General features: G+C 44.8%; 1 protein-coding gene and 1 long non-coding RNA gene across 4 annotated transcripts; one reads left to right on the top strand and one right to left on the bottom strand.

Annotated features, from left to right (window-relative positions):
* Nucleotides 1-530: 530 nt before the first annotated feature.
* On the bottom strand, nt 531-10762 carry SLC25A28 (solute carrier family 25 member 28). 2 transcript variants are annotated; one of them, XM_033186203.1, is made up of 4 exons: nt 10346-10762; nt 4000-4228; nt 2556-2612; nt 531-1375 (listed from the first exon to the last, which is right to left on the bottom strand). In XM_033186203.1, the coding sequence occupies exons 1-4, from the start codon at nt 10634-10636 to the stop codon at nt 858-860; spliced, it is 1095 nt and encodes a 364-aa protein (XP_033042094.1). In that variant the 5' UTR covers nt 10637-10762; the 3' UTR covers nt 531-857. The 2 variants fall into 2 exon arrangements, with proteins under 2 accessions (XP_033042094.1, XP_033042102.1); XM_033186211.1 differs by lacking the exon at nt 10346-10762 and adding an exon at nt 8203-10334.
* Nucleotides 10763-12457: 1695 nt separating this feature from the next.
* Nucleotides 12458-24950, top strand: LOC117068696. 2 transcript variants are annotated; one of them, XR_004431208.1, is made up of 4 exons: nt 12458-12492; nt 13398-13522; nt 23592-23666; nt 24486-24950. It is a non-coding gene; the product is annotated as an uncharacterized LOC117068696 (long non-coding RNA). The 2 variants fall into 2 exon arrangements; XR_004431209.1 differs by lacking the exons at nt 12458-12492; nt 13398-13522 and adding an exon at nt 15408-15456 and having other exon boundaries at nt 24486-24949.
* Nucleotides 24951-26372: the final 1422 nt, after the last annotated feature.

Here is a 26372-nt window from a genome sequence, read left to right as displayed (position 1 = left end):
TCTTGCTTATGAAATAGAAATGACACCTGCACTGCCTACTTCAGATTTTTGAGGTTCGAATGAGATCACACATGCTCAAGTACTCTGTGAAAGCCTTAAAATAAAATGAAATGTATTATTTACCATGTAATCTTCAGGACTTGCAGCCTCACTGAATAATTTGAGTTTCACAACTAAAATGGAAACCAAGTGCCACATGTAAAGCACTGCTGCAGGCAGAGCTGCGAATTAGAGCAGAGACCTACCTCTTCCGCACTGCACTACCGCCCTAGGGAAGATGGTGGGCATCTGGAGCATCTGGTTGGTTGGGGTTTGTCAAGGACTTGTTGTTCTAGCCATCAGAGAGATTGCTTGGGGCCTACTACTAATGTCTTAAGTCGTCATGAAAATCAGCGGAAAACAAAAACTACAGACATACGCAATAAACCTTTCCTTTGGGTCCCTTGATTTATGCTTAAAGGAGAGTCAAGAACAATTAACAGCATTTCACTTCCCCTTTAGCAAGACAAACCCAATGAAACCATTAACCATTTAATTTAAAGGCTTTTTATTAGGAACCAGGGGAATGAGCTGCTTATCCCTCTATAACAGTCTAGAGCAGGTCGTCAGGCCCAGGATGGAGAGAGGTTATCAAAGGTGCTGTGGTGTGCTTTGCTGCACGTGCTTAGGGCCTGGAAGGAAAGGTGGTGGCAACAGAGGTTGGCAGGAACTGGTGTTAGTCGAAACACCAAAATCCTGGGGCAGAGCCCCTCTACCTTCCTTCTAACTCCACTTGAGGCGGGAGCATTCCAGGAGACAGAGAATGTGAGCAGGATGCAGCAGTGTCATCTGAACCCCTGGCTTCGTTCAGTGCTACTTCACTTGCCCGCCCTCCACTCTTCTTGCCGTTTAGTGATTAGGTATTTGAAGAACTCATACACAGACCACGCTATGGCTGTGGAGGGGATCTGGTAAATTACTCTAGCCTGTACCCCTCGGAAGTAGGCGGTCACCCCACCTACTTGATATACCGTCCTGAAGGCACTAGCCATGCCTGTGATATGTCCTGTAATGTGTGAGTTCAAAGCCAAGGACTCCTGGGTGTTGAGCAGTGTTTTGCAAACGTCCAGTGGGGTTGTGGCTGCGGCAGCTACAGCTCCTGCGCAAGCTCCAGAGAGGACGTGGGAGCTTGGGTTGTACCGTCTCTGGGGGTTAAAGTGCTCCTGCAGGAATTCATAGGTCATGAAGTGAATGGCTTGGAAGGGAACGTTCATGGTCAGCTGGGTGGTGTAGCTGCGGTAAAAGGCCCCAGCCCCTTCATTTTGCCACACTGCCCGTACACAGTCTGTCACCCGGTGGTATGGTGAGTTGTACATCTGCATCCTCTGCTTGACCACTAGTAGTGCCATCATCAAGGAAGGAAATGGTGACAGCAGCCAACCGGTGATGGAGATTATCCAGATTCAGAGTCCCAAGTCAGCAGATCAGCCAATGGAATAGAGAGAGAAAAAAGTATGAGTGAGCTGCTGGCTAACCTGAGAAGTCAGCTTCCCTTTTTTGAGGGGAGGGAGTAGGCAGAGGGTTGGTAACAAGTCAAAAAACAATAAACCCACTTCCATCAGGACTTTTGTAAAGCCAGCCAATTCACACACAGGACATATCTATGGTTTGGGAGCTCCAGAGAGTCTTCTTGAACTAAGTACCTATCTCTAATCTTACCCTCTTACAACTCCCAACAAGAAATGACTCCATGACAGCGAACATTATCATGAACACAGGCCCCTAACAATCCCAATCGTCAGGTACAAAGAGCACCTAACTTTTAAAATGTGAGATGGTGATCCTCCTAGAGGGGAGGAGAGAGAAGTGCTACCAAAGAAAAGATTCTTAGCCAAAAAGAGTTGGCTTTAGTTTTCAAACACCTCCCACTCCCTCAAGTAGATAACATGGTGTGAGCTCTGTGGAGCTTCAGCTTAGCTTTGGCTCTGTCCACCCCATGGCCTTGCCCAGACAGAAAATGAACATGGCAACGATGCTATCCCCTCATATTTGTTCATCCTCACATGGAGAATGTTTTTGGAGAATTTTCCTCCAGCTGAAAAGCCAAGACCCCAGTAGAAATGCAGGGACTGAGTTCTACAATTTCACCTTTCATTCCTATCCCAACTAGCTTCATTCCGATAAGAAAGGCAATATATTTAAGTGTCAATTCCTGCAAATCACAGGGGGGCAAAAAAAAAAAAAAAAGAATCCATCTTCACCTCTTCGAAGAAAAATGAACCTGCTAAACTTTCAGGACAGATCAAATCCTACAAAGGAGACTCCCAGGAAAGCCCCAAAACAGGCCACATGGAGCCATATCTTTTTCTAGGGAAGCCCCAAGGATTAGTGAAATCCCAGTGAATCTGCTTCCTGTCCAAGAGGGTGCCTCCTAACTACCAAAAACATGAAGGGAGCACCCTCTTGTGGTAAAACAAGGTGAGAGAATTTCCCACCAAAACTGATGTGCTCTTTCTTCTGCAAACTGGAAACACAGGTGCAGCTGTTCACAGAGTGATAGGTTGAGGAATCATTACCTTCCGCAGGGTTCATGGCTGCATCATGAAGTAATGTTGCCACACACCCGGCCGCACCTGCAAACAAGAAAACAACTGCCACATGTAAGGCCAAGAGAGTGTGACCAACTCATTGAAGTTCCCCACTGAAGGGGAGTGGCTGTGCTACACCACAAGGTAACGTTAGGAGGTAGTCCAAAAGATGGGGACCCACTGCTCCTAAACTCCTGTTTCAGAAGGGAAGTATCTGTTCCCACCAACTTTGTAAGGTCACCAATGCATTCCACATCCATGATAGGAAGGCCAGCTCAGGTCTCATCAATAAAGATCGTTCTGAGAATAAATGCAGCGCCCCAGACAGGAAGCAGATACATTGCTGCCTAGGGATGCCAGCACATCACCTGCCACCAGTGGAGGGAGATACGGGCGCCAGGTGGTCAGATCTCATAGAATCTCACCACAGAATCCCACCTCTGTCCTGCTGCAGAACCCATTTGCAGATCCTAACATTTGTCTATAAAGATCTTTTGTTCAGGTCCTGAACTACTCTGTCCCTCACCCTCTCCACACTCAACTTGGTTCCAGCCAGTCCTGAAGCCCTAGGCTGCTATCCTTTCTCTTACTTCCATACAACCTTCTGGTTTCTTTTTTTTTTTTTTTTGAGACGGAGTCTCGCTCTGTCACCCAGGCTGGAGTGCTGTGGCCGGATCTCAGCTCACTGCAAGCTCCGCCTCCCGGGTTCACGCCATTCTCCTGCCTCAGCCTCCCGAGTAGCTGGGACTACAGGCGCCGCCACCTCGCCCGGCTAGTTTTTTGTAGTAGTTTTTAGTAGAGACGGGGTTTCACCGTGTTAGCCAGGATGGTCTCGATCTCCTGACCTCGTGATCCGCCCATCTCGGCCTCCCAAAGTGCTGGGATTACAGGCTTGAGCCACCGCGCCCGGCCCAACCTTCTGGTTTCTTCATGCAGTTCCTTGGCCCCACCCCATTCACTTTGTCATGTTCTCAACAACACAAACTGCCTCTGGTGAGTTGGGATCCTGAAAAGGTGAGGCGAAAAGCAGGGGCTTCATTAGTATCTTCCTTGGGTGGCTGGCTGGGTCGCCTCCAATCCTGCCCTGAGGAGCAGGACACCATACAACTATGAAACATACACTGGGGGTAGTTCAGTGTGTCTCCACGTTACCAGGGCATTAGAAGTTGATGCCAGGGAGATGAGAGGAACAAGTCAAGCTGGTAGGTAAGGGAGGATACTGTAACCCTTTGTTGAGATGCCCCAAAGGAAAAGGCAGGGTTGAAGCGGCCCGTTGTCTGAGAACATCAGGTTTGGAAGTCCCTCCCTTATAATCTGGCCTATCCCAGCCCAAAGCTTCAGCTCCAAACCATGCTGAGACTGGAAAGCACTGACAGCAGCAAAGCCCAAAGAGTTGGGAAAGTGGGGGAACCAGCACAGGAAGGCTCAATACCATTGGCAATATGGCTATTGCCCCCAGGGTGGATTACATCACTCAATGTCTTTTTTAACTTTTCGTAGCAGGCAAAATAAAGGGCGTGGGCAGGCCCTGCGCCTGTTGCTGTGACGTTCAGCCCCCTCATGGGCCTCCATAGGCCCTCCGTTCTTATAATCCTCCAGAGGGCTTCCAACACATTGCGATAGCGGGCAGCTGGGTCAGGCTGTAGACTCTGCATCCGGGTCTGAAATTACAGCAAGGAGAAGCGCAATGTCAGCAATGCCAACTTCTCGCCCCACCTCAACACACTGGGCAGACCTTCTACATGGAGCTGTGCCCATCTGTGAGAGGGATATCTGACATTCAGCTTATTTCCAATCTATGGCTGATCTTTCTTTTAAGCCTTGGATCTTTCTTTTTCTAGTCATCTGTGACCCTGAGAGTGGAACATCATTATTTTCCTTGAAAAAATAATACCACCATTTGCTAAGTGTCCTGGTACTCCAAAATGATTCAGAGCCCCAGCAACAAATATCAAGCTTTCAGAAGTTGCTTTTGTGCCTTAATACACTCAAGCTGACAGTTCTTCACAGATGGATTCTAAATTCAAGTATTTACTGTCTATGACATACCTTATGCTTTATACCTAAAGACTGCCCCTGGCCCTGCTTCGTGACCACACACTGAGGGGCGGCTAATATTTTGATACTTTTTCAGACTATCTGGCAATGGCGGCTGGGTCTACACCGAGTCTTGGCAGAAGTAGCATTCTTAATAGATGATTTTATTTCTTGGGAAAGAAAGTTTACCCTGAAACTGCAAAGGTGGGAGTGTCTAGCTAGAAACCAATCTAGTCTCCAATCCTGAAGGGCCCTTCCAGATTTCTAATCTAAATTGATTGAATCCCAAAATTGGCATTAGCAAATCTGTCTCAGTGAAACATAATCCTTGGAATCTCTCTAAAGGATTCAATGATTGGAATAAAAGCGTAGGGTAGACACTTTGTATGATGTTCCTTGACAACGTTTTGTTGAAATTTGGGAAATTAATCTTATTTGAAATACCTCACTAAATTAGACCTTTTCTGAAGAGTGTGTTTCCCCAGGAAAATTTCTCATCTACTGACCCATTTCAAGGTAAAGTAACATGGAAACTAATAGTTAATATAAAATCAATGTCTAAAAAGAAAAACCAATGTCTGGTGCCTGACACACAATAAGCACTTCTGATTTGTCTGTTGAATGAATGAATCTTTTGTCACATAACTGTATCAGCTACAATCACTGGTGAGCCAATGGGAGCACGTGACGCCCAAGTACAGTTTAAATTTCTGCATCAATCTAATCACTAGATTCTATTTGGAATTAAAAGCTTGAACCTTTGGCCAGGCACAGTGGCTCACGCCTGTAATCCCAGCACTTTAAGAGGCTGAGGCGAGCGGATCACCTGAGGTCAGGAGTTCGAGACGAGCCTCGCCAACATGGTGAAACCCTGTCTCTACTAAAAATACAAAAAAATTAGCCGAGTATGGTGGTATGCGCCTGTAATCCCAGCTACTCAGGAGGCAGGAGAATCGCTTGAACCTGCAAGGCGGAGGTTGTAGTGAGCCTTCACTGGTTTGAGCCACTGCACTGCAGCCAGGGCAACAAGAGCAAAACTCCATCTCAAAAAAAAAAAAAAAAAAAAAGCTTCAACCTTCCTCTTCTTCCTCTTGGCCAAGGAATCCAAGAGTAATACCTTTCCTCAAGATCATGGGAGAAAATAAACTAACCAGATGAACAGGTCCCGGTTAGCTGCAAGCAATCCACATTCCTCTGGTTATTTTCTCCTGCCTGCTACCAACAAAAAACCGGAAGCTTAAAAGGTTAGTTACTGGTGGTCAATCAGAAATACCCTATACAGTATCACTTATCACAATTTGACACATTCTTTCCTACTTCCCCCCACAAAACCTCATGTATTTCCAATAAAGGGTTTGTTTACTGATCTTTCACATCACACAAGGCATATAAAATCCATCAGAAGAGTTGTTCATAGAGACTACGGGTCAAATGCTGGCTAGAGCTACTAATAAGCAAAGATAAATTGAGCCTCTTGGCTTATCATGTTTCCATGCATTTATTCAAAACTGATCTTGTATAGAGAGAATGTTCAGAAATTGCATTGCTCTGCCGCAGTCTATGGTGTATTTGGCTACCATTTCTGAAAGGTATGGCTTCGGAGGCCTGGAACTCCTCATCCCCAAGAGAAAACCAGATTGTGGGAAGCTACTTTGAACATTCTATACACACATCTAAGTCTAACTCAACAATTCTAACTCGATAAAAATACACCCTTATGGAGAGGACCTGGGCATAAGCTATGCCAAGTATAAAAATAAATATGGCTCCCCAAATTTGTGGGCCAATAAATCTGCCTTTTACAGAAAGATGAAATATCTAAGTAAGAATTTCTGAAAAATCTCAGTATGAAAAACCTCGACCTGGCTTGGAGAAAAGTCAAACAACCCAGTAGAGAGGTAAGTGGTTTGGTAAAAGACAAGCCACATTTGAGTCTAAAAGCCTGAGTCTGAACCTCATCAGCTTTGCTAGTTGTATGATCCTGGGTATGTCACTTAACCTCTCTAAGCTTCAAAATTGTCATGTATAACAACAGGCCAAGAATGACTGGCTCATAGGGCTGTTGTGGGGATTAAAAGAGACAAGGTATGTAAAAGCCATTGGTAATTTATAAGGTGCTAGAAATACAAATATCTTTATTGTATTCAAAATGATTCTAAGATATATTTGTTCATATCTAAGAATTTACAGATCATGGTAGCATTGCCTCCATGTAGTATAAGTCATTTCACAAATATACATGGGCAACTAACTGTCCTTAGCCACTAATAAATCGGGGTTAATTTTGTATTTTTTGTCTTCCTTTTAAAGTTTCTCTGTGGCTATAATGATTTACATGTCCCACTATTAATCTGAAGGTCATATGTTCAGGGACAAGCTTTACTGTGAAATTCTGTGCCTTGCCTGGTTCTTGTAATCTGCTTTTGGGAAGCTATATGGAAGGCTTGAGAGTCTGATACACTGAGTTCAAACCACAACTGTGCCACTTAAACTCTGTGACCTTGGACAAGCTATATAACTGTTCCCTAAGCCTCCTTTCAACTGTAAAATAATGAAAATGGTTTCTACTTCATCAAATTGCTTCACAGATTAAATGAATAAATGTATGTAAGGTACTTCAGATAGTGCTTGGCACACAAGATCACTGAACACATTATTAGATGCAAGAAAATCAAATAAGCTAATGTTTCCATTTCCTAACCTTTCACAGGTGAATATGTACAGATACCATTTACATTTGGAAACTGGAGATTTATCTCCCTCTGCTCTTCCCCTCTTTATTATATAAGTGGATATTTGCTTCACCACTTCAGAGCCAACAACAGCAGCTTGATGATAGGTGGGTACTTAGCCAGATGATTTTGAGAAGGGTTCTGACTGTTTTGGGTTGCAGAATGTGTCCCCGTAGATAAAGTCTGGAGCTTGCCTCTGAGGCCCAGAAAAGGAAACTAGGATTTATCTGGGCTCCCAAGCCTCTTCATTATGGCCATGGAAATAGCTGGTTGAATAACCATGGTCCAGCAAGGCTACACTGACTTCTCATGGTCCCTCTCAAGGATATTTAAAGTCAACTTGACCCTGATAAGTAGCTGAGGATGGACAGGCTTGCATGCCAAGAGGCAATGTCAGCTTTCATTTGCAAACACTATGGTTGCCCTTTAGGCTCCAACAACATAGATACCTGCCTCCAGTCTTAAAGACTGGGCTGCTTTTCCTCCCCACCATACACTTATTAAAAGAAGAAGGATAACTGCCGGAACAAGCAAACTGGGAAGCCCTTTCTGAAGGAAGGGATTTGAATTTTACTTTCATGCCTGCACAAAAGCATTTAACATACTCACTGACACTAAATCATACTGGCCTCACCTAGTTTTTCCCTCTAAGTCATTTAAATCCCAGCATTAAGTGCAAGTCAAAATGAGCCTTCTAAAATAAGCTTTCGTTATTGTTGACAACTCCTGAGCATTTTTTTCTCAAATCATTATTTCCTTAATGGAGGGCTTTCAGATATAACTGCAATGTTGTATGACTAATTTTTAAAAAATCAAAATGCCAAAGCTTATGTAAATGAGTAAGAACTGTTCTTCAAAATAGTTACCTTGGAAGGCTACAATTGACACAATGCTGTGGTTATGCAAAACCTTTCTGGAACTTCTCTTTCAGAGGTGTTTCCTCAATGGGTTTATAGGCCTCAGAAGTAAAGCAGTCTCCTTGCTTTCAAGTCCCACCTTATTTTGACGCCAAGCAGTATTACCCATTTTGACCTCCCACTTTGTTCACCATATTTGATTCTGAATAGTCTTTGTTCCTGCAAAATCAATTCCATCTTGTCACAGGGCGAAGATTTGCCTCCCTTAAGGACATGCACCCAAATATTCTAGAAGCATTTTTAACAGGGATTTATAAAATGTTTATAGCAACAATAGCACTATGTAAATATATGGAGTAAGGAGCTAACCTCCCATTATGTTATAATGGAACAGTGGTTAAATTGATAAGTTACAGTAATATTTCTAAGATAAATTATTACACTGTATTTTTCAAGCCATTAAATAATTTTCATGGTTTTCTTTGATCTGTTTTCCATTCAATACTCATCCAGAAAAACAGCACCCTAAACCCTGCACTCTACTCACACTGCACTCACTCCCTAGTCTAAGTCTAGGGAGCTAGATTATATTAACTTTTGGATATACGGCATTATTAATTCACAAGTCATTCAACCTAGAGTCTATATATATAATGTATGCATCTTTTTTATTTGTACTTACTCGTTTTACATTTCAATGTTGTTACTTCTCATGGATTTTACTGTTTATTTCTATTTCTCCCAATTGACAAGGGCATTTAACATTCTAATGCTCATTTTAGTTAAGCGCATTTACCCCATTTTCAATGGATATGGCCCTTGTTAGGAGTTACCTTGTGCTAAAATACTCCTGCCAGTTTACTGTCATTCACAAAGCTTAATGAGCACTCCCCCCATTTCCTTATCCACATTACTAACGAAAACATGAAACAGTACTGGAATCAGAGGGAGGTAAAAGGGATCTACTTTGCATTTCCCAAGTTGATTCTCTCCTCCTTTTGAATACATAACACTTTCCTGATTTGATGAGAAAACATAAATCAAAAAGCTGCCAGGTTACTGTTTGACTATTACCCTTAACATGTAAAGGAGGTATCGGTCTTTGTCATATCAACAGTCCCCTCTAGTTTACCTCTCCCTCAATTCAGTCCTCACCTTTAGTGGCTGCTACCTTTACTAATGCAAGAATAAGAACTGTAAAGAACAATAATGTTTCTTTCTTCACCCAGCTTTCTTCAGAAGGACCTGACTTCTGTACACATTAATCATCCTGCTTGGTTGTGAATGCAATTATACTTTCACAAGAATCGTGTCCTCTTGTTGATCTCATTCCATTGTCTTCATACTTACATCTACTTTCTAATACCGTCACATTTCCTTTCTAGGCAACTTCTCCCTTTTTGTCAACTTCAGGTGGCCAAAGAAATTGCTATCAGTTTCATCTCTCTTGTTTGGAGGCTGATGTGCTCCCTGCACACACAGTCCTAATCCCAGCTCAATTTTCATGTTCAGGAAATAGGTGGGGTATCACGCTTGCTTCACAGAGAAACTGAAACCTTTTCCTGAATACGATCTTTCCCATATTACTTCCAGTCTGGAACTCTGCATTCTCACTGCACAATGATTTCCAATCACTCATGTGTTAAGATTTAACGTGTAAGTCCTTTATCTAGCTGAAAGATCCCAGATTCGGGTTCCTGCCCCGTCAGTAAAGGAAGATACAGTAAGGAGTTTGTAAAAGCACTAGCCCAGAAAACATCTCAAGCCGTTAGATCCATTTCAGGGTCTGGGTCACGCCAGCTGGCTTCACCTTAATCGAGTTAGTAGCACTTACCTGAGCTTCGGGATACCCCATCCCACCCTATTCCTGTTTAGTCCCAGGTGGGGTCCAGGGCTTTGGCTGACAGATTTTCGATCCTGAGTCCCGATTCAGATTTCACTGACGGTTAGAAATAGGTCCTGGTTCCTGACTGGGATCAACTCCCAGCTGGGACCTTGCTTGAATGGAGTGTCGGTTCGAATCGTGTGGTAGTGGCAGGAGCCAGGAAGGAACCCATGTCGGCTCCGGCTCTCAGCCAGGATCCTGGCTCCGGACAAGACCCAGGGGTCGGGTCAGCCCCAGGTCGGGTTCGAAGCCCGGTGCAGGTCTCACCTTGACGCAGTCGATGGGGTACATCACGCAGTGCTCCAGGATCCCTGCCACGGCGCCTGCCACCATGTGCGTGGTGACAGTGGCTCCAGCCGGCAGCGCCTCGTAGTCCGGGCCGGAGTCCGGATCTTGACGTACCGGGGGCCTGCAGGCCCCGGCCTCCCCGCCGCCGGCCCCCCGGCCCACGCCCCGCTGCAGCCACCCGTCCAGCAGCGCCGACTCCCCGGGGCTCCGCCCGGGCCCTGCCGCCGGCCCCCCCGCCACACCGCCAGCACCCCGCCCCTCCAACTCCATCCACCCGGGCCAGCTGCGGCGCCCACCCACGCCGCCGCTGCCACCACTGCCGCCTTCGCCCCCCGGCCCCGTAGCGTCCGCCTCAGGCGCGGCCCAGAGAGCCCGGGGCCTCCGGCTCCCGCTTGGCCCCGCGGACACGCCCCCCAACCAACCATTGGTGCAGACCTCGAATTAGGCCCACCCCTCTCCTGACGTGAGAAAAATCAGTCGGTAGTATTAGCGAAGTTGCCTGTCATTCCTCCACCCTGAGGCGTTGCTAGCGCCTAAATCCCACCCCTTCCCCTTTGATCTTGGAAGCTTCTTGTTTATTGGTCACTGATTGGCCGACATGTGCGATCAACCCGCCTCTGACTTTTTAGAAGGGCGGGAGAAACTTAAGGCTGAACTTTGATAGGCTCAACCACTCTTGATACTTGACCGCGGCCATTGGCCCGCACCACGTCGGTCCCCGATTGGCTATAGAAAGAGCGAAGCGACCAGGGACTCTAGGGGCCGACTTCGGGCCCCTCACTGGCGCCTGCAGAGCTGCGGTCCCCGTGCGCGGGATCGCGTCGGGCGGGGGGCGGTGACAGGCCTTCAACGTCAAACTGCTGACGGGCACCGTTACGACCCGCGCTGGAGTGCGCCCCTCAAATTCTGAGACGCGTGGCTGGAGAGCCGGCGGCCCTGGCCCGGGAGAGCCGTGTTCCCGCGGGATCTCGTCGCTGGCATGAGGCGGAGCCGGCCTGGACCGGTCATCCCCTGGCTGGCGCGACCTGCAGCCTGTCTGGGAAGCCGTTGCGACATGCGGGCCGGGAACCGCCTCACAGCCAGGGGGGGACCGCGGCGGCCCGCTAGACTCTTGTCGGGTCTGGAGTGGTCTCTGGGGCCGGACCCGGTGCTCCTCAGGCCCCGGCGGCCGGCACTGAGCCTCGCATCCACATTCGCACAGTAAACCCAGCAAGTGTTGAATGAATGAGGTCTCCCGGGCCCCGGCTGTCACTGGGCTCTGCGCCAGGTCGAGAGCCGAAGGCGGGGAAGGAAGATGTCGAAATGGGCGGGATGATTCAGAGATGACGGCCGGTGGCGAGGCGGGGCTGGAGGCCGCATCCCAAAGGCAGCAGGAAAGTGCGGCGGCTGTGGGGAAGCTCGGACACACTGCGTGGCCCAGTCTGAAGCATCAGCATCTTGTTCCTGAGCAGGCGCGCTGATGGGCCCCCCGCCTGGCGATGAGGGCCTCTCCCTGCCTTGGGTCAGCCCGGGTCCTGAGAGGCAAGGCCAGCGATTCCCGGCCTTAGGACCTCCTGCGCTAGGGAGCACGGTCGCTTTCTTCCGTTTGCCTTCCCTGAGCGTGTTGGCACAAGCCGCCCGCGGTTTCCAGCTCTGTCTTCTCTGTTTTACCCAGATGATGCAACTGTGGACTTCTTCATCTGTTTATAGCTTTTCCTTGGATAGGAAAGATGTTTTCCTTTTTTTCTTTCTAAAGTTTAGCCCTTTTCTGGGCTTCCTTTTTAGAAACTTTTTGTACTCTTAAGCGGTCGTTGTTAACCGTTGGGTCGCGACCGTTTGGAAAATAATAAACCTACGAATTCTTTTCTCCTATTTCCACCTCCCATCCCCTCTGTGCACCCAAAATTTTGCATATCATTTCTGCATTTCAGAATCCCTGAAGGTGCCATGTGGACACCCTAGGGTGTCCTAGGTTAACCTAGTTAACCTCTCCCTGGCCGGCGCAGTGGCTCACACCTGTAACCCCAACACTTTGAGAGGCCGAGGTGGGACGATTGCTTGAGCTCAGGAGTTCGAGACCAGCCTGGACAACATGGCAAAACCCCGTCTCTACAAAATAATAATAAATACAAAAATTCAAAAATTAGGTGGGTATGGTGGCGTGCACCTGTAGTCTCAGCTACTTGGGGGAGGATTGCTTGCACCGGGGAGGCCGAGGCTGCAGTGAGCCGTGTTGACGCCACTACACTCCAGCCTGGGTGACAAAGCAGAACTTTGTCTCAAAAAAATTTTTTTTAAAGGGAAGTCCCCCACAGCATGTTCAGTCTCTCCTTTTCTCTAGCATATATAGCTTGAGAAGTGAATAGGTCTACCAAAAACCCATTCAATCCTGCTAGAGTACTAATTCCCTTTACTGCCAGATTACTCGAGTAATGACCTATCCACCTCTATGTCCCTTCTCTCCTTAAGCTGTTTTCATTTTTCACTCTCTTATTCATTGGTCATAAATGACTTTTCCAACTCCAATAGTCTTTTTCTATTCCTGTTTTTCTTAACAGAGCTAACACTTGCCCCCACCCCTCATTGGCACTTTTTCCTAGCTTCAGAAACCACTCTACCTTTTAGACTTCTCAGTCACTTACACTTTTCTAGCCACTAAAGTGGAACATCCCTAAAAGTTTAATACTTCATGGTCATCTTTAATACCTTAGAGAACTTTGCCATTCCAAACCAGTTGTCCTCATTGGAACCTATCTTTATTTCCCTTATTGCATACTTTTAACTGAAATTTCCATGGGAACATTCAGTAATGTTTATTGAGTACCAACTGTGTACTTGAAGCTGGGGATACAGGACAGACAGAATCCATGTTCTCATGGAGCTTTTTAATGATGGGGGTGGGGAGGTGGGACAGAAAAACACAAAATGTCAGCTCTGGATGCTATGCTGATCTTTGAAATAGGGTGGTATGATATAGTGTGACTGGGTGGCTACATTTGTATGGTCAAGGAAGGCCTTTCTGAGGAGATGACATGTGAGTTCTGAATGACAGGCAGGAGCCAGTCATGACAGACTTGGAGAAGGGTATGCCAGCAGAAGGAACAGTAGGTACGACAACCCTAAGATGAGAACAAGGTTGGTGCATGAGGAACAGAAGGCCAGTGTGGCTGGAGCATGGTGAGTGAGTGGGGAGGGGATACAACATGAGGTTGGAAAGATAAACAAGTGGTGAATATTCACCTTGATTTCTGACTCAGCATGTCCATTCCAAACTCAGCCTTTCTACTCCCCACCCTAACCCATTCCTCCAAAATGTTCGTTTTCCATGAAAGTCTTCACTATTTGCCGGATCAATGAGACTGTAAAGCTGGAGTCTTGAGTGCCCATTCAGAATCATTCTGAACTGTTTCTTCTGTTTATGCTCTCCTTTTCCTCTGTATTGTTATACTTTCCCTGAATCTGGTTACATCTGTATTGTCATAACCCCTTGAAAGGCCTGCCTGCCTCGAGGATCCCCTAGCTTCAGCAGTATTTTGATTCTCCTCCTTCCAGGTACATAGTAGGATGTTTATTCCACCTCCTTCCACCATGGCCGTGGGATTTGATTTGGCCAGTGAAATACAAGGGAAGCACAAGAGTCACACATTTCCTCCTCTGCCACATGACTAGTGATTGTTCAAATGGTGGAGGCTCTGTCAGCCTGGGGCTCTGGTGAGGATGACATGAAGCGGAGTTCCCTACTTGCTACCTGCTTGCTCCCAGACAGACTTCAGCATCAGTGAGAAATAAATCTTAGTTGTTTCAAGACACAGAACTTTTAGAATTATTCCACACCATAGCATAAACTATAACCCCGTACTTCTGAGACTTTAATGTGATGATAAATGATATTACCTGAAGAATTTGTTAAAATGCAGATTGCAGTTCTGTATGTCTGGGTGGGGCCTAAGATTCTTCCCTCCCTCCCTCCCTCCCTTCCTCCCTTCCTTCCTCTTTCTCTTCTTTCTTCCTTTCTCCTTCCTTCCTTCCTTTCTCCTTCCTTCCTTCATTCCTTCCTTCCTTTCCTTCCTTCTTTCTCTTCTTTCTTTTCTTCTCCCTCCCTCCCTTCCTTCCTTCTTTTCTTCCTTTCTTTCTTCTTTCTTTCTTTTTCTTTTTCTTTCTCTTTCTTTTTTCTTTCTCTCTCTCTCTCTCTCTCCTTTCTTTCTCTCTTTCTCTCTCTCTCTCTCTCTTTCTTTTGTAGACACAGGGTCTTGCTATCTTGCCCAAAATGGCCTTAGAACTCCTGGACTCAAGCAATCCTCTTGTCTCAGCTTCCCAAAGTGCTGAGATTACAGGTGTGAGCCACCATGCCTACCTAGATTCTGCATTTCTGACAAGCTCCCGAGTGATGCTGATGCTGCTAGACCTTGGACCAAACTTTAAATAGTAAGCACCTAACCTGCACACAAACCCATACACACTGTCGTACATCTCACCAGCATTAAACCTTCCTAAAAAATTATAGTGGTAAGCAGGCCAGGCGCGGTGGCTCATGCTTGTAATCCCAGCACTTTGGGAGACCGAGGCAGGCGGATCACTTGAGGTCAGGAGTTTGAGATCAGTCTGGCCAAGATGGTGAAACTCCATCTCTACTGAAAATACAAAAGTTAGCCAGGTGTGGCGGTGTGTGCCTGCAATCCCAGCTACTCAGGAGGGTGAGGTGGGAGAATCACTTGAACCTGGGATGCAGATGTTGCAGTGAGCCAAGATTGTGCCACTGCACTCCATCCTGGGTGATAAAGACTCTATCTCGAAGAAAAAAAAAAGTAGGCAAGGGACTTCATTGGTGATATTCTTCACAAACCCTCAACAGTTTCCTGCACCTGCAACTCCTCAGGTACTATAGTCATGTTTTCTTGTATTCCAGTGTCCGGAATTTATTCCTTCCGGTGGGTTCTTGGTCTCGCTGACTTCAAGAATGAAGCTGTGGACCCTTGCAGTGAGTGTTACAGTTCTTAAAGATGGTGTGTACGGAGTTTGTTCCTTCAGATGTTCAGATGTGTCCGGAGTTTCTTCCTTCCAGTGGGTTCGTGGTCTCGTTGACTTCAGGAATGAAGCCGCAGACCTTAACAGTGAGTGTTACAGCTCTTAAACGTGGCGCGTCCGGAGTTGTTTGTTTCTCCTGGTGGGTTCGTGGTCTCGCTGACTTCAGAAATTAAGCCGCAGACACCTGCGATGAGTGTTATAGCTCATAAAGGTAGTGTGGACCCAAAGAGTGAGCGGCAGCGAGATTTATCGTGAAGAGCGAAAGAACAAAACTTCCACAGCGTGGAAGGGGACCTGAGTGGGTTTCCGCAGCTGGCTTGGGTGACCAGCTTTTATTCCCTTACTTGGCCCCCACCCCCCACATCCTGCTGATTGGTCCATTTTACAGAGCGTTGATTGGCCCATTTTATGGAGTGCTGATTGTTCCATTTCACAGAGTGCTGACTGATGCGTTTACAATTCTTTAGCTAGACACAGAGTGCTGATTGGTGCATTTACAATCCTTTAACTAGACACAGAGTGCTGATTGGTGTGTTTACAATCCTCTAGCTAGACAGCAAAGTTCTCCAAGTCCCTACCCGACTCAGAAGCCCAGCTGGCTTCACCTCTCAATCCCCCCTATAAACAGGACACCCCAACTGCTGTTGGAAATTGGGTGATGACTGCTATAGCTACTTCCTGCTGGATAGGGGCGATGAAGGGGCCCTGCAGTTGTAGTGTCCTCCAGAGGGGAGCTCGTTAGGCCAGTGAAAGGGTCAGCTGGTTGGTCCAGGGGTCTTCTATAGAAGTTGTTAGTTGAGCTCATTTGGGGTTCCATTTGTAAGAACATCTGTAGCTTGATGGCCTCGATCCTAGAGGAAACAAATTTGACAAGGAGGTTCAAAATACAGGGCCTGAACGCGAGTAATAGCAAGATGGCTACAAGACCTAGAAAAGGGAGAAGCAATGTCGCCCAACTCCAGAGGTTGGTTATAAGAGTTTGAAAGGCATTGTCTGATTTCAGAAACCTTTTCCTGTAAATGCCGGGTGGCATCTCATACTATCCCTGACTGGTTAGTGTAAAAACAACACTCTTCCCCTAAGAAGGTGCAGAGTCCTCCTTTCTCAACAGTGAGGAGGTCTAGGCCTTGGTGGTTTTGGAGAGTCACTGCTGCCAAAGAGTCTATTTGGAATTATAGAGTAAGGATAGATTTCACTATTTCTTGCAAACTGTCTGAGAAATCTTTTGAGAGTGTGTGGTAGTAGCATAATGAAGTAGATAAACTGGCTATTCCAGTTCCTGTAACAGTAGCCGTTCCTAACCATATAAGTAGGGGTATTAGTTGTATGGCTATGTGCTGACAGACTTGAGCTTTGAGGGGTACTGATAGGGTCTGATTTCCATAAGATTAGAAGTTATGCCGGGCGCGGTGGCTCAAGCCTGTAATCCCAGCACTTTGGGAGGCCGAGACGGGCAGATCACGAGGTCAGGAGATCGAGACCATCCTGGCTAACACGGTGAAACCCCGTCTCTACTAAAAAAATACAAAAAATTAGCCGGGCGAGATGGCGGGCGCCTGTAGTCCCAGCTACTCGGGAGGCTGAGGCGAGAGAATGGCGTAAACCTGGGAGGCGGAGGTTGCAGTGAGCTGAGATCCGGCCACTGCACTCCAGCCTGGGCGACAGAGCGAGACTCCGTCTCAACAAAAAAAAAAAAAAAAAAAAAAAAGAAAAGAAGTTATGATAATACATGTTACACTGTTAACTTTTAGCAAATTTTACTTTTGTTGAAAACCTTGTAAGTTTGGGATTTTAATTTTTCTTTGCTATTAATAAAACCTCGTTCAGTCCATATTAACTTAGAATTGGTATAGATGGCTCCTTCCTGATTCTGCATGTACTTTAAGGTCTGGCTGAGTGCAAACAACTCGCATGTTTGAGCAGACCAATTATTAGGCAATTTTCCTAACTCTGCTTCTACAAGAGTTTGCTTATCACTTACTGAATACCCACTGTGTCTTTTTTCCTTAATCTCTGGGTAGGAACCATCTATCGTCCTGTCCTGAAGGGAGTTCCTCCTAGGTCTGGTCAGACCTTTCTATGGTAATGAATTAAGATTTAGATCCCCTGTTAGGAAACCTGCTGGGTAAGGATTTTTGATAGGAAGGCTATGGGTTGTCAGTGGCCTCAGTGCTTTCACACTGTGCCCTTGTTTACACTGACAACAAGGTGGTATTGGAGTGTTATAGGGTTACAGAGAAGACCTTCAATTATCAATTATAGGTTTTAAATCTACCCTGGCTTTTAAGGGAATAGGGTACACTGTTTTTTCTTTACTACTTCTATCTCCTCTTTTTCTCTCTTTGACTTCTTCTTTGTCTCTCTTTCTCTCTGATTCCCTCTTTGTCTCTTCCTCTCTTTCCATCTTTGACTTTCTGTTTCTTTGTCTCTTCCTCTCTTGTCTCTCTCTTTGACTCCTTCTTTGTCTCTGTCTCTTCCTCTCTCTGTCTCCTTCTCTTTGTCTCTCTGTCCACTTGTGCTCAGATATGAGAGAGCTTGTTAAGCAATTGCTGTTAATGGGAATCTTTGTTACAGCAGCTGAATTTGTATCCTAGAGAAACTGCTCTTCCCTAGAATGCATTTTGCCCTTTGTGCGTATCAAAATTCTCATTATTAAAGATTCAAAACAGGTCCCACTGCTGCCTCCAGCTTACACTACCCTCCTTCCCTGAACTGCCATCATACCTGGGCATGAGGTATGAGTGTAGAATAAAATGAGATTGATTCCAGCAGCCACACATGAAAAATAAGACTGCTAACCTTACAGTCACTTGAAGATAAACTGATTCCTAAATTGTGAAGAAACAGAACATAAGAGCTGCAGGAATTCAGAGATGGGGTAAGCAATGGGGACTGAAAGGATCAGGAGAGTCATTATTTATTTCATTAGTTTTCAAACTGGAGACTGTGTACAGGAAGACTTTCCAAGGGGTAGTTAGGAAACATTGTTTCAAGGGAATCAATTTGCTACTCCTCATCTGGATTAATTCTTTCCTAAAATTCATCTTCCTGAAAAAGCCATTGAAACAATTCTTCTTTCTTTCCTCCCTTTTCTCAATCTCTCATCTTGCAAAAGAAAAGTGTGACCTGACTCACTTTTCATCTTATTATCATTTATTTTCTGGATGCATAAAAACATCCAGGTTGTCAAACAATCCTTGTGCTGGCAAGGCCTTCAATCAAGATATAACAGTAGACTTCATGTCTTTCCCTGACTCACGTATATTCCTGCTAAGGGCAAAACATGGCTTTAAGAATGGATATTTCAGCCCATGTGTGATATTCTGAGTACATAAATATTGTACAGTGGAGCAGTGTTTCTTTAATTTGTAATCTCATTTATTGAGGAAAATATAAGTAGAGGGCAGTTTTCTATCCCAACGTTAGTCCTTCTTCCCCAGATTTCTTATTCCACTTTTGTCTGTCTGATGAGTCACTTTCATTCTTTAATCCTGCTCTTTGTATTTTTTAAAAAATAATTAATTTTTTGGCCAGATATGGTGGCTCACACCTCCCAGCACTTTGGGAGGCCACAGTGGGCAGATCACTTAAGGCCAGGAGTTCAAGACCAGCCTGGCCAACATGGTGAAACGCTGTCTGTACTAAAAATACAAAAATTAGCTGGGTATGGTGTTGCATGCCTGTAATCCCAGCTACTTGCGAGGCTGAGGCATGAGAATGGCTTGAACCAGGGAGGCAGAGGTTGCAGTGAGCAAAGATCATGCCACCACACTCCAGCCTAGGAGACAGACTGAGACAATCTCAAAAAACAAAACAAACAAACAAAACAAAAAATAACTTTTCTTTGGATACATAGTTGTATATTTATAGGGTATATGAGATGTTTTAATATAGGCCTGCAGTGTAAAATAATCACATCATGGAGAATGGGGTATCCATCCCCTCAAGCATTTATCCTTTGAGCTATAAACAATCCAATTACACGCTTTATTTATGTATTTGTTTATTTATTCATCTTTTATTTTTTTGAGACAAGGTATTGCTCCATCACTCGGACTAGAATACAGTAGCGTGATCATGGCTCACTGCACCTTTGACCTCCTAGTCTCAAGTGATCTTCCTGCTTCTGTCCCCCAAGTAGTGGGACTACAGTCATGCACTAATACATCTGGCTAATATTTTTGAATTTTAGTAGAGACAAGGTCACATTATGTTGCTCAGACTGGTCTCAAACTCCTGAGCTCAAGTGATCCTCCCACTTCAGCCTCCCAAAGTGATGGGATTACAGGCATGAGCTACCATACCCTGCCCACTTTTAAGTTATTTTAAAATGTACAATTAAGTTATTATCGACTATAGTCACCCTATTTTGCTGTCAAATAGTAGGTCTTATTAATTCTTTCAATTTTTTTTTGGACCCATTAACCATTCTTACCCCCTGCAAGCTCCCCGCCACCCTTCCCAGCCTCTGGTAACCCTCTTTCTACTCTCTATGTCCATGAGTTCAATTGTTTTGATTTTTAGATCCTACAAATAAGTGAGAACAGAGTAGTGAGTTTTTGATTTACATCACTGATTCCAATCTCTGACTATTTTCAAAGAATACATTGCTTCTGGAGGGAGATTCTCCTGAGAGCAAAGTAAAGAGAGCATAATTAAATATTAAAGGTGAGAGAGCCTTATTTCATTTAAGTGGCACATTCATGGCAAGGTTTGTGGCTTATCTCTCTTGGGACTATGATATTCAAGACTTACAATTTTTATTTTTTGCTGGGAAGAAATAAAGGGCAATGATCCCTCTCTGGTCAGAAACAAGAAAAAGCTGAGTAATACTCTTCATTTATTCATGTCTCAACTTGAGTTTCAGTTTTATATTTTGCATCATTTCTAGAAGAAGTATGGGGAAAGTACATGTTTACATGTTTTCACAGATCGACATTATGCCATCAAGTAAAAGGAAAATATGTCAAAAACAAATTTGTCTTTTATATTTTTTTGAATGTTTATCCAGGCTTGCAGTAAAAACGTTTTCATCTTCCTTTGTCAAAAGATTATTGGCTATGCCACCTCATACCTATGAGGATGGCTATAATAAAAAAACACGATCATTGGGCTGGGTGCCATGGCTCACGCCTGCAATCCCAGCACTTTGGGAGGCCGAGGTGGGCGGATCACCTGAGGTCGGGAGTCCAAGACCAGCCTGACCAACATGGAGAAACCCCGTCTCTACTAAAAATTAATTAGCTGGGCCTGGTGGTGCATGCCTGTAATCCCAGCTACTCAGGAGGCTGAGGCAGGAGAATCGCTTGAACACGGAAGGCAGAGGTTGTGGTGAGCTGAGATCATGCCATTGGACTCCAGCCTGCACAAAAAGAGCAAAACTCTGCCTCAAAAACAACAAAAAAAACCCCACCACAATCATTGTTGAAAATAACAATCATTGAGGAAATTGGAACCCTCATACATTGCTGGTGAGAATGCAAAATCATTCAGCCACTATGGAAAACAGTTTGGCAGTTCCTCAAAAAGTTAAACATAGAATTACCATATGACCCAGGAATTCCACTCCTAGATATATGTCTGCTATAATTTGAATGCTCACCGCAACCTCTGCCTCCCGTGTCCAAGCGATTCTCCTGCCTCAGCCTCCTGAGTAGCTGGGATTACAGGCATGTGCCACCATGCCTGGCTAATTAATTTTTAGTTGAGATGGGGTTTCTCCATGTTGGTCAGGCTGGTCTTGAACTCCCGACCTCAGGTGATCCGCTCGCCTCAGCCTCCCAAAGTGCTGGGATTGCAGGCGTGAGCCATGGCGCCCGGCCCACTGAATGTCTGTCCCCTCCAAATCTCATGATGAAATTTGATCTCCAGTGTTCCAGGTGGGCCTACTGGGAGGTATTTGAGTCATGGGACTAGATCCCTCATGAATAGATTAATGCCCTCTGTGGGGGACAGGTGTGAGTGAGTTCTCATTCTATTACTTTCAGAGAGAGCTGGTTATTAAAAAGAGCCTGGCACACCCCCACCCTACCGCCCCATGCCCCTTGCCTCATCTCTTGTCATGTGATCTCTGCAGAAGCAGCCTGAGGCCCTCCCCAGAAGCTGGGGAGATGCCGATTCCCTGCTTCTTGTATAACCTGCACAACCGTGAGCCAAATAAACCTCTTTTCTTTATAAATTACCCAGCCTCAGGTATTCCTTTATAGCAATGCAAAATAGACTAAGACAATATCCAAAAGAATTGAAAATAGGTACTCAAGCAAGTACACGCATGCTCACAGCAGCACTTTTCACATTAGGCAAAAGGTGGAAACAGTCCAAATGTCCATCAGACAAATAATGGATAAACAAATTGTGTATACATGCAATGAATATAATTCAGCCATAGAAAGAAACAAAAAACTGATACATGCTACAATGTGAATGAATCTTGAAAGAAGCCAAATGCAAAAGGTCACATACTATTCCATTTATATGAAATATCCAGAATAGATACCTCTATAGAGACAGAACACAGATTGGTGGTTACCAGATGCAGCAGGCAGAGGAGAATTAGAATAACTGCTTAATGGGGATGGGGTTTCCTGTCAGGGTGATGAAATGAGTCAGAACTAGGTAGACGTAGTGGTTGTATCACATTGTGAATGTACTGAATGCCACCGAATAGTCCACTTTAAAATGGTTAATTTGGCCAGGCACAGTGGCTCACGCCTGTAATACCAACCCTTTGGGAGGCTTAGGTGGGTGGATCACTTGAGCCCAGGAGTTCAAGACCAGCCTGGGCACCACAGGGAAACCTCCAGCTCAAAAAAGAAGAGGGGGAAAAAAAAAGGGTAGTGAGACTGTAAAGCAGTTTCTTCCTCTTTTTTCCTTTCTTTCCTTCCTTACGTACCAGTGGCTCTCAAATCATCCAGGGGAGCTTCGATACAAACTTTTTCTTTTCTTTATGAGAAGGAGTCTCATTCTGTCACCCTGGCTGGAGTGTGGTGGTACAGATCTCAGCTCACTGCAAACTCTGCCCCCAGGGTTCAAGCAATTCTCCTGCCTCAGCCTCCCAAGTAGCTGGGATTAATGATGTGCACCACCATGCCTGGCAAATTTTTAAAAAATATGTTTGGCAGACATGGGATTTCACCATGTTGGCCAGGCTGGTCTTGAACTCCTGACCTGAAGTGATCCACCCGCCTCAGCCTCCCAAAGTGCTAGGATTACAGGCGTGAACCACCACACTCAGCCCATGCAAACTTTTTGACCCTAACATAGGCCTAAAAAGTCATCTTTCAGAGTGAGGCATGAGAATCTGCATTTTATAAGCAGGTCATTTGAAAAATACTGCTATGATATCACCATACTAGTTCCGAACATCCAATTGGTGTTAGTTTAATAGGCTAAGAGCCATGACTCAGCAGGGGGCAGCAAAGCTTAATAGTGCTAGCCAATTCATTTATTCTCTCAATATGTGTCAGGCCTTAAACGAAGTCCTAGGGATACAAGATGCATAAATCCATGCATGGTCTCTTCTCTGGTGGAGCTTAAAGACTTCTGGGGAAGACAGGCGTTAACCAAAGATTCACAAATGTAAAATTACAACTGGGATGTGTGAGATGAAGGAAAGGCACATGATATACTAAAAGCATATGTTAAGGGGACTTAACTTAGTCTAGGGGGTTATGTCACACAAGGAAAATGACATTTGAAGTAAGATTTTAAAGATAAGAAGAGTTAATTAAGTTACATCAGATGGAAGGATGGTGGAAGGAATAAGGGAGGCAGAACTTTCTGGACAAATAGAACATAATAGCCGAAGTCCTGTGGTGATAAGACAAGAACAGTGTTTGTGGGGCCAGATGAAGCATGTCTGAGTCCTGGGAAGTAAGTAAGGAGCAGTCCTTGAGAGGCTTTGAAAGTCAGGTTTCAAGGGATTAGTTTATATTTTAAGAACAATGGGATTCCATTGTGGAATTTTAAGTTGAACTTGGACAACATTGCCAATTTTGCATTTTGAAAAGGTTTCTGTGAAAAAAAGATTGAGGGCAGCAACCCTAGAAGCTGGGCTGTTATTCATATTTTATAGATAAGGAAATGAGCTGTAAGAAACATAACTTCCTCAAGGTAATGCAGCTGGTAAGTGGTGAAGCCAGCTTTCAAACACTGGTCTCCTGACTTCGTTTATTTAATTTTATATTGTATCTTATTTTAAAATTTTATTTTTCTTTCTCAGAAATCCTTGCTTTGATCTGCCTGACTTCAGAGTGTAAACTCTTAAATACACAGTCTGCTGCCTCTCCAGATCAAGGTAATAAACTAACAAAATAGAGTTAGTAAAAATGATTTTTAAAAAGTATAAACAGAAAGACTCATCTCTGACTCATCCCATCTTTGCTTTGGTCATGACTCCTCATCAGAAAATGAGAACGAGAAGGGTAGCCCAGGGTAGTGCAGTTCCCTTACTTGACCTAAGCTTCACTTTCCTCATCTGTAAAGCAGTAATAATACTCTAATAGCCTGCATAGAATGCCCTCTGTATCCATCGGTTCTGCATTCGTGAATTCAACCAACTGGGACAGAAAATAGTGGGAAAAAATGCATCTGTACTGAACATGCTCAGTATGTTATTTTTTTAAGCAATAAACTATAATGACTATTTACATAGCATTTACATTGTGTTAGGTATTGTAAGTAATCTAGAGATTATTTAAAGTAGATGAGAGGATGTGTGTAGGTTATTTGCAAATACTATGCCACTTTACATTAGTGACTTGAGCATCTGCAGATTTTGGTATCTGTGGAGGCTGGTGGGGGTGTGTGTGTGTCCTAGAACCAGTCCCCCATGGATACTGAGGGACAACTGTACTTCACTGGATTGTTTGAGGATTAAATTACAAAAAGAATGCTAAATGCTTAGTATACTATCAGGCATAATATATACTATAGTTAGAACTCAACAAATGTGGACTATTATTATTATTATAATGATTACTTATTTTTTCCTTTATGTCTGTCCATCCACCATCACAGAAATCAATGGCATCACATCACCTAACTCTCAAGCAAGAAACCAAAATTATCATAGTTACAGTCCTTTGCTTTTATTTTTTCTTCTTCTTTTTTTCAGGTCAACTGTGAGCAAGGAACTTTTGCTTGTTTAGACAATCAACTTGTTGTTAAACTACAGCACCAAATTTTGAGTGTCTTGCAAATTAGCCTCCCTTTCTTCCTACAATAACATCCTTACTTTGGGACTAGGTCATATGTGACCTTAGTTATTGCATGGACTTTGTATCATAAATAGTAGACTAAATTCCTAAGTGAAATGGCTAGAATTACAAAGCTTTCCTTGAATGTTATCAAATAACATAATGGTCTACCATCCTTGACATACAAAAATGATAAGCTGTCAGCACGGTATAAATTTTGAGTTGTTTATGGAAGAAGATGTGATGTAATTTTAGTGCTCTGTAGTATTGAATGCTTTATACATATGGGATGCATTATCAAAGCAACTAGCCAGTTATGGAGGCAGCAAACATGGACACAACAACATTTTCATTAAAAAAAAAAAAAAAAAAAAAGGCCGGGCGCGGTGGCTCAAGCCTGTAATCCCAGCACTTTGGGAGGCCGAGACGGGTGGATCACGAGGTCAGGAGATCGAGACCATCCTGGCTAACACGGTGAAACCCCGTCTCTACTAAAAGATACAAAAAACTAGCCGGGTGAGGTGGCGGGTGCCTGTAGTCCCAGGTACTCGGGAGGCTGAGGCAGGAGAATGGCGTGAACCTGGGAGGCGGAGTTTGCAGTGAGCTGAGATCCGGCCACTGCACTCCAGCCTGGGCAACAGAGCCAGACTCCGTCTCAAAAAAAAAAAAAAAAAAAAGTTGGCCTCAAACCCATAAGCCATGAATCCCCAAGTTATCTGTGTGCATGATTTTCCTGGCTGTTCTCCAGGTCCTATTCCAATTTCTTACTACATTTTAATTACGGGCACATTCCCAACACTCACACTTGGTCTTCTGCTTTATCCAATGCTAATTTCTTCATTGCCTCCTTTTAATCAACCACCTCTTTTCTCTTTATTACTTAGCCTTTCTTGCCTTCACAACTTACTTATTACAAACTAGCATATAAAAGCCTAGGCAGACCAGGCACGGTGACTCACATCTGTAATCCCAGCACTTTGGGAGGCTGAGGCAGGTGGATCATCTGAGGTTAGGAGTTCAAGACCAGCCTGGCCAACATGGCAAAACCCCATCTCTACTACAAATACAAAAAATTAGCTGGATGTGGTGGTGTGCGCCTGTAATCCCAGCCACTTGGGAAGCTGAGGCAGGAGAATGGCATGAACCGGGGAGGCGGAGGTTGCAGTGAACTGAGATCATGTGCCATTGCACTCCAGCCTGGGTGAGAGAGGGAGACTGTGTCTTATGAAAAAAAAAAAAAAAAAAGCCTAGGCAGACCTATGAGCCTTCCCTATCCACCCTAGTAGCCGAAGACAAAGGGCATAAACTCAGGAGTTCTAGGGCACCACTCACCACAGGTTCCTCTCCATACTACCATGGCTGATGCTCTCTGCAAAGCACCACCTCCCAGCAGGAGGCCAACCAGCACAAAAATAAAGCACTAAACCACCAAAGCTAAGAATCCCCACAGAGTCCACTTCACCCCCCGCCACCTCAACTGGAACAGGTGCTAGTATCCATGGCTGAGAGACCAACAGACAGTTCACATCACAGGACTCTGTGATAACTCCCAGTACCAGCCTGGGGCTGGGTAGACTTGCTGGGTGGCTAGACCCAGAAAAGAGATAACAATCATTGCAGCTTGGCTCACAGGAAGCCAGATGCATAGGAAAGGGGGAGAGTACTACATCAAGGGAATGCCCCGTGTGACAAAAGAATTTGAACAACAGCCTTCAGCCCTAGACCTTCCCTCTGACAGAGCCTACCCAAATGTAAGGAACCAGAAAACCGAGTCTGGTAATATGACAAAACAAGGCTCTTTTACA

Source organism: Trachypithecus francoisi, unplaced genomic scaffold (assembly GCF_009764315.1).
Source record: "Trachypithecus francoisi isolate TF-2019V2 unplaced genomic scaffold, Tfra_2.0 Contig01579, whole genome shotgun sequence".
In the NCBI taxonomy this organism is placed as follows: Eukaryota; Metazoa; Chordata; class Mammalia; order Primates; family Cercopithecidae; genus Trachypithecus; species Trachypithecus francoisi.
The sequence above is the reverse complement of the archived record's forward strand: the minus strand, read 5'-3'. Positions and strand labels throughout refer to the sequence as shown.